Here is a 15,509-nt window from a genome sequence, read left to right on the forward strand (position 1 = left end):
CCAGGGGGGGGACTGAGACAGCATCATCCTCAGCCGCTGGCTTCTCCAAACATGCCAAGGGAGACGTGCCATCCCTGTCAGACGGTCCCAGTTCCAACTCCGCCTCCTCCCCTGAACCAGGTTCCGATGCGATCATGATGTGAGCCAGACTTTTCTAACTAACTTAAGTGAGATGGATGACAGATGTGCTCATTGAACCATTCACATTCTAAACCTTTGGCCCACAAATGCATGATCGGTCTGTGGTCTATCCATTTTCTTGGACACAGCTTGAACGTTCAAGTAAAATGCCCGTTGTTGTTGTTTTTTATGATACATGACTTAAGATAAGAGAACCCAAAGATGCTTCTTCACGAGACAAAACTGGACTTTCTTGTTCTTCTTCCGAGACATTTCGCTTCTCATCCAAGAAGCTTCTTCAGCTCTGATTGGATGGTGGGGAATGGGAGGATTTGTACTCCTTGCAGACAGCTGGCCTTTTGCATTCTTTTAGAGCAGACATGTCAAACACAAGGCCCGGGGGCCAGATCCGGCCCGCGAAGTGGTTTCATGTGGCCCACAAAGCCATCCTGGAAACAGGGAGGGGACGGCCCCCACTGCCTTGGCCCCAGCCCAGAGACCCTCCTTCTGCCAGAGACCCTCAGATCTGTCCCACTCCTACCCAGGCCCCCATAGGCACCCTTGATGCGAACGATGTAGAGCTGGCCACGCCCACCCAGTAGGCCATACGCACTCTAGCCACACCCACCCAGTAGGCCACACCCACCCTGGCCATACCCACCCGGCCCCCTGAGGGCAACCGCAATGCTGATGCGGCCCTCAATGAAATTGAGTTTGACACCCCTGTTTTAGAGCAGGGGAATGTGGCTTCTCTAGGTAAGGGCCTTGATTTATCCGGAATTTGTACATACCGTTTTCTATCTCTTCCTTTCTCTTTGGAGATGCAGGAATGTCCTCGACTTACAACAGTTCATTTAGTGACCTTTCCAAAGTTACAATTGCACCGGGGGGGGGGGGAATGACTTACCAACGTTTTTTTTAAACAGTTACAACTGTTGCAGCATCCCCGTGGTCACATGATCAACATTTGGATGCGTTCACATTTGTGAGGGTTCCAGTGTCCTGGGATTGTGTGATCAGGTTTTGCAGTCTTCTGACAAGCAAAGTGACTGGGGAAGCCAGTTTTATTTAACAATCATGTTACTAGCGCCAGCGATAGCACTTAGACTTTTATACCGCTTCACGGTGCTTTAAAAGCCCTCTCTAAGCGGTTTACAGAATCAGCCTATTGCCCCCAACAGTCTGGGTCCTCATTTTACCTCAGAAGGCTGGAAGGCTGAGTCAACCTTGAGCCGGTGAGGATCGAACTCCTGTAGTGAGCAGTGAGTTAGCCTTCTAACCACTGTGCCACCACGGCTAACTTAACAACTATATAATAATTATTATTATTATTAATAATAATAATAATAATAATAACAACAACAAAACAAGAACAACAACAACAATAACAATAACAACAATAAAAATAAAAAGAGCCTTGGTGGAGCAGTGGGCTAATGCCTCCTTAAGTAACACCAGCTGCCTGCAATTAGTGCAGGTTCGCATCCCACCAGGCTCAAGGTTGACTCAGCCTTCCATCCTTCCGAGGTAGGTAAAATGAGGACCCAGATTGTTGGGGGCAATTAAGCTGACTTTGTAATAATGCTGCTTGGGGTGTGTGTGAAAGCCCTAATAAGCAGGCATATACATAGAATGAAGGCTACTGCTAAGCTTGTCAGCCGCCCTGAGTCTTCGGAGAAGGGTGGGATATAAATGGAATTAAAATAAAAATAATAATAATAATAATAACAACAACAACAACAACAAAGTTGGAAGGGACCTTGGAGGTCATCTAGTCCAGCCCCCTGCTCAGGCAGGAAACCCTATACCATTTCAGACAAATGGCTGTCCAATCTCTTCTTAAAAACTTCCAGTGTTGGAGCATTCACAGCTTCAGGAGGCAGGCTGTTCTACTGATTAATTGTTCTAACTGTCAGGAAATTTCTCTTTAGTTCTAGGTTGCTTCTCTCCTTAATTAGTTTCCATCCGTTGCTTCTGCCTTCAGGCGCTTCTTGTCCTGCCTTCAGGTACTTTGGAGAATAGCTTGACTCCCTCGTCTTTGTGGCAGCCCCTGAGATATTGGAACACTGCTATCATGTGCCCCCTAGTCCTTCTTTTCATTAAACTAGACATACCCAACTCCAGCAACTGTTCTTTATATGTTTTAGCCTCCAGTTCCCGAATCATCTTTGTTGCTCTTCTCTGTACTCTTTCTGGAGTCTCAACATCTTTTTTACATCGTGGTGACCAAAACTGGATGCGGTATTCCAAGTGTGGCCTTACCAAGGCATTGTAAAGTGGTATTAATACTTCACATGATCTTGATTCTATCCCTCTGTTAATGCAACCCAGCACTGTGCTGGCTTTTTTGGTAGCTGCAGCACACGGCTGGCTCATATTTAAGTTATTGTCCACTAGGACTCCAAGATCTCTCTCACAGTTACTACTATTGAGCAAGGTACCTGTTAGAATATGTTGTTGAAAAAATGGTTTGTTTAACAGAGTATTATTAATACACAGTGGAAGTTGTACTGGGACTTTTAGGCAAACAGTAATGCACTAACACGAGTTTTATAACTTATTTTTACTCAGACAACAAAAAGAAACACAGTAAGAAATAGTCCAATTATCAATCCAGTATCATGCACATAAAAGTCAGTCCATAAAAAACATAGTATCAAAATACAAAAGCTGCTTACCAATATCAAAAACAATATACACTGTAGCAAGCAGTTGATTCTTGAGAGAATAAATATCAAGTTAGCAAACAAGAGAACAAGAGGTATCCAAACACTAACATCAAACACATATACAAGAGCAACTACGTGTAACATCTAACTCTCTTTTATGTGGAATAATTACAACCACACCCTTAGGCCGTTTAACTCCTTAAAGGTGCTTTTACTCCATTATATAATATTGTCACCCAAATCAAGTTTAATCTCTAACAATCTCCCCTTTTGGGTGGCATATTATACATATATTTTTACAATCTCAAATTACACATATCACAAACAGATTTATGCTTTATAGCACCCTGAGCTTTAGTAAACTGGTCAGCAATATTATCTTCAGTTGCACAATATTCCAGTTTAATCAAATTATCTTTAACACATTGTCTGACATTTAGATACCGTAGATCCGTATGTTTTGATCTAGTTTTCACTGCAGCATTAGTTGCTAATTTTATAGCTGCTTTTATTGGTTCATTACAATTTAAACCCATATCAAACAATAATTGTTTCCATACCAATAGCTCAGTACATAATAAAGATAAACAAGAAAATTCGGATTCAGTTGTTGATAAGCTTATATGCTTCTGTCTGTTAGACCTCCATCCTACTAAAGCGTTTCCCAATAATACAACCAATCCTGAAGTGGATTTCCTGGTTACAGTATCAGATGCAAAACTAGCATCTGCAAATGCTTTTAGTTCCAATTCCTTTGTTGGCTCTAGATATAGAGAATAATGTATGGTGTGCTTCAAATATCTTAAAACTCTTTTCGCACCTTGCCAACATCTGGTTGTAGGATTCTCACAATATCTAGCTAAATGATTAACTGTAAATGCTATATCAGGTCTTGACCAGTTACATAAATACATCAAGCTGCCTATTAATGATTGATATATCTTTTTATCAAAGACATTGCTGTTATCTGCTGAACTCTCAAAACCTTGAACCATAGGTGTTTTTACTGGTTTACAGTTTTCCATATTATAACGTTTCAGCAAACCATTAATTTTCTTAGCTTGAGACAGTTTAAATCCTTTACTAGTCCTGACAATATCCAGCCCTAGATAATGACTAATAGCTCCTAGATCTTTTACTCTAAATTTTCTTTTTAACCCTGAAATTATTCTTTCAGTTTCTGTTTCATCTTTTGCTATAATAGCAATATCATCAGTGAATAATAATAACAATGATAATTCACTATTTTGCTGTTTTATAAATAAACAAGGATCTGCAATACTAGCTTTAAATCCCAAACTATTTAACTCTTTTACTAAACATCTATTCCACTCATAACCTGACTGTTTTAAACCATACAAACTCTTATTCAGTTTCCAACAGTACCCTACCTTACTTTCTATTCCTGATGGAACTTTCATATATATATCATGGTTTAATGTTGCATGCAAATAAGCAGTTTCAATATCTACATGTTTTATACTATAATTCTTATTTGCTGCCCAAACTAAAGCAGCCCTAAGACTGGAAGCTCTTAACGTTGGGGAAAATACTTCATCATAATCACTATTATTCTGTGCAAATCCTTGAGCAACTAATCTTGCTTTATGTATTACCTCTCCTGTAACACTTTCTTTCAGTTTAAAAACCCATTTACATCCAATTAACTTTTCTGTTTTAGGTATTTTAACCTCTTGATAAACATTAAGATCTTGCAAAGACTTTATTTCTTTATCCATAGCTACTTTCCAATTCTTTCTTTCATTCTCAGGATACATTTTTATTTCTTCAACATTAGAAGGTTCAATGTCTATTTGACAAATTAAACCTGCCTCGAAACGATCAGGCTGTCGTCTTTCCCTGTTAGACCTTCTGAGAATTATTGGACTTATAGGTACATTTACATTATTATCTTCTTCCTCTCCTGTCTCCACTATCAGTGGTTCTTGTTTGATCTCTCTAGCAGGTTCCTCCTCTTCTTTATCACTTTCATTTGAGGAGTTAGTTAAATCTTGTTGAGGAATATATATAATATCTTCTACCCTTTCCCAGCCTGACTGTTCTTGAAAAACAGCGCTAGAACTACAATAAATGTTTTTAGTACCTTTCTCCCAGAACCGATAAGACTTATGGTTTAACTCATAGCCAACAAAAAATAATTGTTTAGCTCTATGTTCTCCTTTATTTCTTATTGAACTTGGAATATATACCCAAGCAGGTGTCCCAAATGTGTGAATATAACTAAGATTTGGTTTTCTCTTATACCATAAGGTATAAGGAATTTTACCTGTAGCTGAACTAACCACATTGTTTAAAATATGATTAGCACATTTTGCTGCTTCTCCCCATAAGCTATCAGGTAAACCAGAATCTTCAATCATAGATCTAATCATAGCTTGCAATGTTTGGCCCCTCCGTTCAACAAATGCATTATGCTGAGGTCTATAAGGAGCTGTACGTCTATGCTCTATTCCCTCTGAAACTAACAGCTCATTGAACTGTTTATTAACAAACTCAGTTCCATTGTCTGTTATTATGGTTTTTACATTTAACTGAGTTTTCCTTTGTACAAACTTGAGCCAATTAGATATTGTTTGTATAGTTTCAGTTTTTGACGTAAGGAGATAACAGAACCCATATCTGCTATAATGGTCTAGAATATTTAATATGTAGCAAGCACCCCCTAAACTGGGTTTCATAGGACCTATCAAATCCATAAATACCAGTTCTAATGGAGTTGTGGTTTTAAATCCATCTAACCTATTAGCTGGTGCTGCCCTGCTCTTTTCTCTACCACATACGTTACACTGCAGATATTTCTTACAAGCCTTTAACTTAAACCCATTAGACAAAGCTACAGTTCTTTTTAGTGTATTAAAATTCACATGACCCAATCTTCTATGTAATAAATGAATACATTCATCATGTGGTTTTTGATTTGTACAAGTAGTAGCCATTATAATAGGATCATTGCTAATTACAAACAAACCGTCTTTCATATTAGCTATTAAGTTCACTTCATTCTTTTGAATAAGACATTCCTCCCCTTGGAAAGTAACTTTAAAACCTGCTTCCAATAATGCCTTAACTGATAATAGATTATAATCACATCTGGGAACATATAGCATTTCCAAATTTTGTTTTAAAAATGAACAGTAAACCTTACCCTCTCCAGAGACCTTGACTCTCCAGCCATTAGCCATAGAAATATATTTTTACTAGACCTTATATTCTCAAAATCCCTTTTTATTTTTGAAATACAGTGTGTAGCTCCACTATCTACCACCCACCAATTGTGGTTATTAGTAGTTCTATTAGCTACAGCTACATTAATCAGCTTTTTATTCTTTCTATGGCTTTCCTTTCTCTGACAATTACTATTCTGACAAAACTTAGCAATATGTCCCTTTAACCCACAATTAAAGCATTTCCTTAAAATATAAGCAGATTCAGTCTTCTTTATTTCTTGTTGCAATGGCTCTCTCAACTGTTTTCTCTCCATACGACATCTTGATTCTTCCAACAACCTTCCAGTTATTGAAGAAACAGTTAGGTCTTCTTTGGACAAAACCTCCAAGGACGATACAAAGGCATCGTAGCTCTCATCCAATGATGATAAAATGATGTAAACCTGGTGAAGCTCTGAGAAAATAAGTTCTTTTTCTTGCAGTTCCAACAAAGTTGCTTTTATAAAGTTAAGGTGAGCTAACATATCGCCATTCTTTTCCAGTCTAGCTCTAAATAGCTTTCTGGTAAGATTTATATGAGCACCAACACTGTCCCGAACAAAAATCTTTTTCAACTTAGCCCAACATTTAGCAGCAGACTCTTCTCCACGCACATGGACTAGCTGTTGGTCTCCTAATGTTAGCCCAATGATAGATAAAGCCTTATCATTGTCTTTATTGAAGTCTACAATCTTCTTGTTATCTTCTTCATTAGTTGGATCCCAGGCAGTTACATCAGGAGGATTATGGACTATTTTCCAAAGACCTTGATTTTGTAATAGCAAACTACATTGTGTAGACCAGGATACGTAGTTTGACCCATTAAGCCGGGTAATGCAGAATGGATTGAATAGTCCTTGTGCCATTGTCTGAATTTGAAAACTCAGTTAGGAAATATAAATACAATACTGTGCCTGTCCTCAGCACCACACTGGATCTGGGCCCATAACCATTGTTAGAATATGTTGTTGAAAAAATGGTTTGTTTAACAGAGTATTATTAATACACAGTGGAAGTTGTACTGGGACTTTTAGGCAAACAGTAATGCACTAACACGAGTTTTATAACTTATTTTTACTCAGACAACAAAAAGAAACACAGTAAGAAATAGTCCAATTATCAATCCAGTATCATGCACATAAAAGTCAGTCCATAAAAAACATAGTATCAAAATACAAAAGCTGCTTACCAATATCAAAAACAATATACACTGTAGCAAGCAGTTGATTCTTGAGAGAATAAATATCAAGTTAGCAAACAAGAGAACAAGAGGTATCCAAACACTAACATCAAACACATATACAAGAGCAACTACGTGTAACATGGTTTTCCGCGGAGCTCCGGGAGATGAAGCGTCGGAGACGGGGCCTAGAGAGCGTCTGGAGGTCCACCCGATCTGAATCCGACCGATTGCGACTAAGAACCCATATTAGGTCTTATCTCGCTGCGATGAGGGTAGCGAGATCTAACTATTTCGCTGCCCTCATTGCGTCCGCAGATAATCGCCCGGCCGCCCTGTTTAGGGTGACCCGCTCCCTCCTCAACCAGGAGGTCAGTGAGGATCCCTTGCAGGGGCGTGCCGAGGAATTTAGTCAACATCTGTCGGACAAAATCGCTCGGATTCGGACCGGTTTGGACTCCGACTGGGCAGTATCGGACGATCAGGACACGAGTGATCTTGTCGATGTCATCTGGGAGGAGTTCGATCCTGTGACTCCGGAGGAAGTGGACAGGATCATGGGGAGGCTGAGCTCCACCACATGTTTATTGGACCCGTGCCCTTCCTGGCTGGTTTATGCAGCCCGGGAGGGGACACGAAGCTGGTTCCAGGCGGTTATAGCTGCTTCTTTGAGTGAGGGCAGTTTTCCCGCCGCCTTGAAGGAGGCGGTGGTGAGACCTCTCCTCAAGAAGCCTACCTTGGATCCGGCTGTTTTGAATAACTTTCGTCCGGTCTCCAACCTTCGCTTCCTTGCGAAGGTTGTTGAGAGTGTGGTGGCGCATCAGCTCCCTCTGGTCCTGGATGAAGCGGATTATCTAGACCCGTACCAATCGGGCTTCAGACCTGGGTACAGCACGGAGACGGCATTGGTCGCACTGGTGAATGATCTCTGGAGGGCTCGGGACAGAGGATACTCCTCTGTTCTAGTCCTATTAGACCTCTCAGCGGCTTTCGATACCATCGACCATGGTATCTTGCTGCGGCGTCTCAGGGGACTGGGAGTGGGAGGCACGGTTCTTCAGTGGTTCTCCTCCTATCTCCTGGGACGTTCGCAGTCGGTGTTGACGGGGGGGCAGAGGTCGACCGCGAGGCCTCTCGCTTGTGGAGTCCCTCAGGGGTCGGTCCTCTCGCCCCTTCTGTTCAACATCTACATGAAACCGCTGGGTGAGATCATTCGTGGTTTTGGAGTTGGGTATCATCAGTATGCTGATGATACCCAACTTTTCATTTCGACCCCAAACCACCCCAGTGATGCCCTCGACGTGATGTCCCGGTGCCTGGAGGCGGTCCGGGTCTGGATGGGGAGGAACAGGCTTCGTCTCAACCCCGACAAGACGGAGTGGCTGTGCGTACCGGCATCCCGGGATATTCAAGATATCCCACCCCTCATTATGGGGGGTGAGTCATTACCTCCTGTAGATAGGGCTCGCAACTTGGGAGTCCTCCTAGATTCACAGCTCTCTTTAGAAGACCATATTGTAGCTGTAACTAGGGGGGCGTTCGCCCAGGTTCGCCTGGTGCGCCAGTTGCGGCCCTATCTAGACCGGGATGCCTTGCGCACGGTCACTCATGCGCTCGTGACCTCTCGTCTTGATTACTGCAACGCTCTCTACATGGGGCTACCCTTGAAGACCACTCGGAGGCTCCAGCTGGCACAGAATGCAGCCGCGAGAGTTGTGTCGGGGGTCTCCCGATACTCCCGTGTTACACCTTTGCTCCGCGAGCTGCATTGGTTGCCAGTTGTCTTCCGGGTGAGGTTCAAGGTGTTGGTAATGACCTACAAAGCCCTCCATGGCATGGGTCCAGAATACCTTGGGGAGCACCTGCAGCCGGCGTCAACTTCCCTCCGCCCAGTACGCTCCCACAGAGAGGGCCTCCTCAGGGTGCCGCCGGTCAAAGAATGCCGACTGGTGGCCCCCAGGGGGAGAGCGTTCTCTGTGGGTGCACCGGACTTATGGAACCATCTTCCGGTAGAGCTCCGGATGGCACCCGACCTCCGCTCCTTCCGGCGCGACCTTAAAACCCATCTCTTTAAGGAAGCGGGCCTGGCCTGATGGGATGGGGTGGGTTTGTTATTATGACTTTAATTTTAAATTTGTACTATGGGCATTGTTTAATCATGTTTTAATAATTTTAACTTTTGTATCTGTCTTTTACGTATTGCCCTGTTAACCGCCCTGAGTCTCTTGAGAGAAGGGCGGTATATAAATTAAATAAATAAATAAATAAATAAATAAATAAACATCTAACTCTCTTTTATGTGGAATAATTACAACCACACCCTTAGGCCGTTTAACTCCTTAAAGGTGCTTTTACTCCATTATATAATATTGTCACCCAAATCAAGTTTAATCTCTAACAGTACCCCCTATACTATACCTGTACATTTGGCTTTTCTTGCCTAAATGTAGAACCTTACTTTTTTCACCGTAGAATTTCATTTTGTTAGATAGTGCCCAGTGTTCAAGTCTGTCCAGATCCTCCTGTATCTTCAAGTGAATTACAATGTCAGGTGAACTACAATGATTCACTTAACAACTGTGCTAAGAAAGGTGGTAAAATGGGGCAAAGCTAACTTGACAAATATCTCAGTTACCAACATAAATTTTGGGCTCAGTTAAGTTGAGGACTACATGAACTTAAAAGGAAACCTTGTTTTAGTTTTTAAGCCGAGAAGATCTATGTCTCCGGGGACCAACCAAGAAATCATATTATTTTCCAGGACCGAATAATAATTAAAGCATCATCTTGGTTTCCAAGTTTAGAAAGAGGAAAGGACATTTTTTATGCTGTTTTTATGAATTTTGTGCACTAATGCTGTATTCTGTTATGCCATATGGAACTGAACTGACTGAATGAAGAATGAATGAGATAGATAGATAGATAGATAGATAGATAGATAGATAGATAGATAGATAGATGATAGATAGAGAGAGAAAGAAAGAAAGAAAGAAAGAAAGAAAGAAAGAAAGAAAAAGAAAGAAAGAAAGAAAGAAAGAAAGAAAGAAAGAAAGAAAGAGAAAGAAAGTAAAAGATTTGAAATGCTGGAAAAAAATTGCAATTCACAGTTTTCATGGGAATTTATGTTTCATTATTCTAATGGTTATTACTCATTTTTTTCTTCCCCTATACAGGTGATGGGCAAGAAAATAAGAATAATGAGAAGACAAGGATATTTGCATTGCAAACAGCTAAGTATGAAAAACAAAAAGAGATGTTTCAGAATATGTGGAGACCAGAACAAGGGGAGGACAATCAGCCAAGCGACCAGGGTGAGAAGTTCTCAATTACTCAAAGTGTGGAAATACAGGACTTCCAGACCCAAGAAAATCACAAGGGAAAGACAAAAGGAGAGAATTCAGGGTGTGGGGAACTATTCAGAGGTAAACCTGACAGAAGCAAAGATTGCCGAATCTACACAAAAGCGAAAGCTTGTGAACGCAGAGACCGTGTAAAGAATTACTATGAGAACTTCCCTCTGACTTTGTATCAGAGCGTCTCTGCAGAAAACAAGCCGTATAAATGCATGGAGTGTGGAAAAACCTTTAGCCACTCTAGTTCCCTCACTTCCCACAAAAGGATCCACACGGGGGAGAAGCCATACAAATGCACGGAGTGCGGAAAAAGCTTTCGACGCAACACCGACCTTACGTCTCACAAAAGGGTCCACACCGGTGAGAAACCCTTCAAATGTACGGAGTGTGGGAAGGGTTTCACCATGAGCAGCAACCTGACATTGCACAAACGGATCCATACCGGGGAGAAACCCTTTCAATGTGTGGAGTGTGGAAAGAGCTTCATTCAAAGGGGTCACCTCACTTGCCACATGCGGATCCACACTGGGGAGAAGCCATATATGTGCGTGGAGTGTGGAAAAACGTTCAGGTGGAGCAGCCACCTGCCTAACCACATGAGGATCCACACAGGGGAGAAACCGTACAAGTGCATGGACTGCGGAAGGTGTTTCAGAGACCGTAGCGCCTTTCAGGCCCACCGGAGGATCCACACAGGGGAGAAATCTTTAAAGTGCATGGAATGCGGGAAGACTTTCCGGGGCAGCACAGATCTCACGATCCATAAAAGGATCCACACTGGGGAGAAACCCTACAAATGCCTGGAGTGTGGGAAGAGCTTCATTCGAAGCAGTCACTTGTCTTCCCATAAAAACATCCACCCGGGAGAGAAGCCGTTTAAATGTCTGGAGTGTGGAAAGAGCTTCACTCAAAGCTGTTACCTCACCTACCATCAAAGGATCCACACGGGAGAAAAACCCTACAAATGTCTGGAGTGCGGGAAGGGCTTCAGCAGGAGCAGTCACCTTTCTTACCATAGAAACATCCACCACGGAGAGAAAGGCCATAAATGTCTGGAGTGCGGGAAAAGCTTTACTCAGAGCTGTTACCTTCTGTCCCATAAAAGTATCCACATCAGGGAAAGCCCATAAAAATACTAGGAGTGTTCTGCATCTTCTTGTTCTTAGATTTTTTTTTGTAAGCTGACTTGAGTGTTTATAGAAATAGAAAGGCATGGTATAAATGTAATAATAAAAATAATTACTACTACAGTCTTTATTTCTTCGGTGATCTGTTATTGAACCTTATAGTGCAGTATATACTATTATACTACGATGATCTATTGGATCACTTCCAAATTCATAATCTATTGGTTTCTTATGATTTCTCAGTTGTTCTTTATGGTGATCTATGACCTATTACTTGCTGTTTATATGTACACTGAGAGCTTCTGCTCCAGAGGCAAATTCCTTGTGGGTCCAATCACACCTGGTCAATAAAGAATTCCTATTCTGTTCTGTTCTGTTCTATTCTATTCTATTCTATTCTATTCTATTCTATTCTATTCTATTCTATTCTATTCTATTCTATTCTATTCTATTCTCATTTCCATTTCCATTTCCATTCATTTCTATTTTTCTATTTCTTTTTCTATTTTTCTATTCTCTCATTCAGCGTCCAGCTTTCATAGCCATACTTTAGAACGGGAGAAATCTGTTCCCAAACCTATTAACAAAAGAAAATAAAAATAGATAAGCCGTATTATGGAATTTAATTTCCAAATCGATAAAGGCGGAATAATTGTTAAAAAGAGGAAAAGAAGCCTTAAAATTATATAGGAAAAAAAATCAAAAATTTGACCCCACTGCTCAAAGGAGGCTAAGCTGACTGAGAGCAAGTTGATTATTCTATTCCCCATACCCGTTGCCTAGGAATATGAAAATACCTGAGCCAAAACAAGAAAGAATTATAGAATCATAGAATATCAGAGATGGAAGGGACCTTAGAGGTCCTCTAGACCTCTAGGTCCTCTTTCAGCAGGAGACTCGGTACCATTCTGAATAAATGGCTGTCTAATCTTTTTAAGTTTAATTAATTTTTCAATTAATCAGTGGAATGACTTGCCTCCAAGTTGTGAGTGCTCCAACGCTAGAAGTTTTTTAACTTCAAACCCCAGAAATCCCCAGGCGGCATGATGAAGTCCAGGCAATCACATGATCCCAGCACACTGCGACCGTCGTAAATATGAACCAGTTGCCAAGTATTTGAATTTTGATCACATGACCCTGGGGAATGCTGCAATGGCTGTTGGCATGAAAATCGGCCATGACTCACTTTTTTCACTGCCATTGTTGCTGTCGAATGGTCACTAAACAAACGGTTATAAGCCAAGAACCACCTGTACAAAGCAAAAAAACCAGCCATCCCAGCAATCTAGTATTAACTTCTGGGGGGTCTCGATTCGTTTCCTAAAGGACAAAAGGACAGAGGCGTATTTGACTTGGGAGGGAGACAAGTTTGTTTGCTTAGTTTTTTGCCATCATTCTTAACTCTTGAATCTTCCCCATTCCTACCCCAAAGGTGCTTTTTCAGGAGGCAAGTGGACTTTCTTGTTCTTTGAAGATGTTTCGCTTCTCATCCAAGGAGCTTCTTCAGCTCTGTTTTTTCTGTGAAGATGTTTTGCTTCTCGTCCAAGGAGCTTCTTCAGCTCTGCCTGGATGGTGGGGAATGGAAGTGTCAGAATCCATTTATATCATATTCATAAATGGAATGTTTCAAACATTATTCCATGGATTCTGCCATCTCCCGAAGAGAAGAGAATGGAGGTGTATTGAACCGGTATTAGGCATTTCAAAGGAAAGGAGAAGCCTTTTGAACTGGGGAAACAAAAGGGGGGCCTAGCATCTGGCTTGTGTCACGGAAGAGAGCAATAAACATGAAGGGTCCTAATTTCCTTTTTCCCACGAGAGGGATGATACGAGAGAAAGGATGGGGGACTGACCAAATGGGGCTAAGGGGGGTTAAACCGGGAACTCTATATAAGGGTTAGTTCGTGGAATAATATTATGTCCTGTCTCATTTCCTGCAACCAAGCATGTCATAGTAAAGATTCTTTTTGGAATAGACTTGACTCCAAGAATTCTGTCTTCCTAAGACGTGGTTTGGGGCGGGTCCTGACAGGAAGGATTTATACACCTTGCAGACAGCTGGTCGTTTGCCTTCTTTTGGAGAGTCATTGAGGCCATTTGGAGGTTTACAATGTGTCCTCAGGGTCACGAGTTGTGCAAATGCGTGTGGATGTTTTCTGTCCTGGGTCCCTTCACTGTTGAAGACAGGCGCATGCTGTTGGGGATGAGTCTGTGTTGTCTGCCTCTCAAACTGAAGTGCAAATGGTTCCTGTAGTCTGCAATGTTTTCGGAAAATCCGTTCATACTCCTGCGTCGTTCGAAGAGTGTTCATCCCAAAGTGCATAGCTAAATGACTATGGAGGTTCTCAGTCATCCAGGTATGGTTGTCCCAAAGGTGCTTTTTTTTAAAACAATCCCATTTATATCCCGCCCTTCTCCGAAGACTCAGGGCGGCTTACAATCTAAGCACAAATCAATGCAATTTTTCAGGAGGCAACTGGACTTTCTGGTTCTTCTTTGAAGACGTTTTGCTTCTCATCCCAGAAGCTTCTTCAGCTCTGACTGGATGGTGGGGAATAGAAGGATTTATATTCCTTGCAGACAGCTGGTCATTGGCATCCTTTTAGAGAGTTGTTGAGTTGTTTAGAGAGTTGTTGTGTCCTCAGGGTCACCTGAGTAGTGCAAATCACCAGCTGGCCGCAAGGAGTATCAATCCTTCTTGGATGAGAAGCGAAACTTCTTCAAAGAGAGGGGAAAAAAAAAAGAAAGTCCAATTGCCTCCTGGGAAAAAAACACCAACGACCTGGATGACTTGAGAATCTCCACTGACATTTTCCCATTCCTATTGGCACCCTTCGGTGGACTTTCCTCTGCGCGCCCAGCTACAGCCACCAGGAGGCGCTCTCTCCGCCCTTTAAAATTGCGCCCCAGGCCGATTCCCGCTTTGGACGGCAACCGAGCATGCGCGGATATCCCCACCCCCATTATCGCAGCTCGCTGAGTGGGAGGGAGGGTGGAATTCTTTGAGGAGGACTTGCCCGGGGATTTGCCCCTCTAGGAAGCAGGACTCACTCCCGTTAACTCTATAAGTGATGTGGCGGAGAGAGAGAGAGAGAGAGAGAGAGAGCAGCGTCCAAGCGCGGATCTTTTGCAAGCGCAAGGAAAGGGGTCGCAGCATCTGCGCTGGGTGCAGCGTCGCTCAAGCCGAGCCGGCTGCTATGTATGCATAGAGGGTCTGTCTGATGAGGATTCCCCATCTGCTTATTTTAAGGGGACACACCCCCCTCCTCTTTTCAGGGAATCCCTGCTTGCAGACCCCGGAGGGGAGGGGTTGTGGTTGCCTCTTTTCTGAACAACCGGGTTGATTCAAAGCCTTGGAGAACTGTACCTTGGCTACATCAGCTGCACTTGGGAGCAGGGGGGAGCTGGGGGACACCCACCCACCCCCGGGGGGGGGAGGCTGCAGGAGAGACCCATCTTGGAATATCTGCAGAGGAATAGACTAGAATAGAATAGAATGCAATGGAATAGACTAGAATAGAATAGAATAATGAATAGACTAGACTAGACTAGACTAGAATAGACTAGAATAGAATAGAATAGAATAGAATAGAATAGAATAGAATAGAATAGAATAGAATAGAATAGAATAGAATAGAATAATAGAATAGAATGCAATGGTATAATGAATAGAATGGAATGGAATAATGAATGGAATGGAACAGAATAGAATGGAATGGAATAATGAATAGACCACTAGACTAGACTAGACTAGAACAGAATAGAATAGAATAGAAATGCAATGGAAGAATAGAATAGACTGGACTAGACTAGAATAGACTAGAATAGACTAG

At 42.1% G+C, this 15,509-nt stretch overlaps 1 protein-coding gene across 1 annotated transcript in view; it reads left to right on the top strand.

Moving 5' to 3' along the window:
* Positions 1-11,799, top strand: part of LOC308661729 (zinc finger protein with KRAB and SCAN domains 7-like) — a 375,370-nt gene extending 363,571 nt beyond the window's left edge. The window contains exon 6 of the mRNA XM_081316897.1: positions 10,370-11,799. Within this exon, the coding sequence (XP_081173023.1) occupies positions 10,370-11,679 (1,310 nt within the window). The 3' untranslated portion in view covers positions 11,680-11,799. The remainder of the gene's footprint in view (positions 1-10,369) is intronic.
* Positions 11,800-15,509: the final 3,710 nt, after the last annotated feature.

This window comes from Vipera berus (genome assembly GCF_964194415.1).
Source record: "Vipera berus genome assembly, chromosome: 2".
Taxonomy (NCBI): domain Eukaryota; kingdom Metazoa; phylum Chordata; class Lepidosauria; order Squamata; family Viperidae; genus Vipera; species Vipera berus.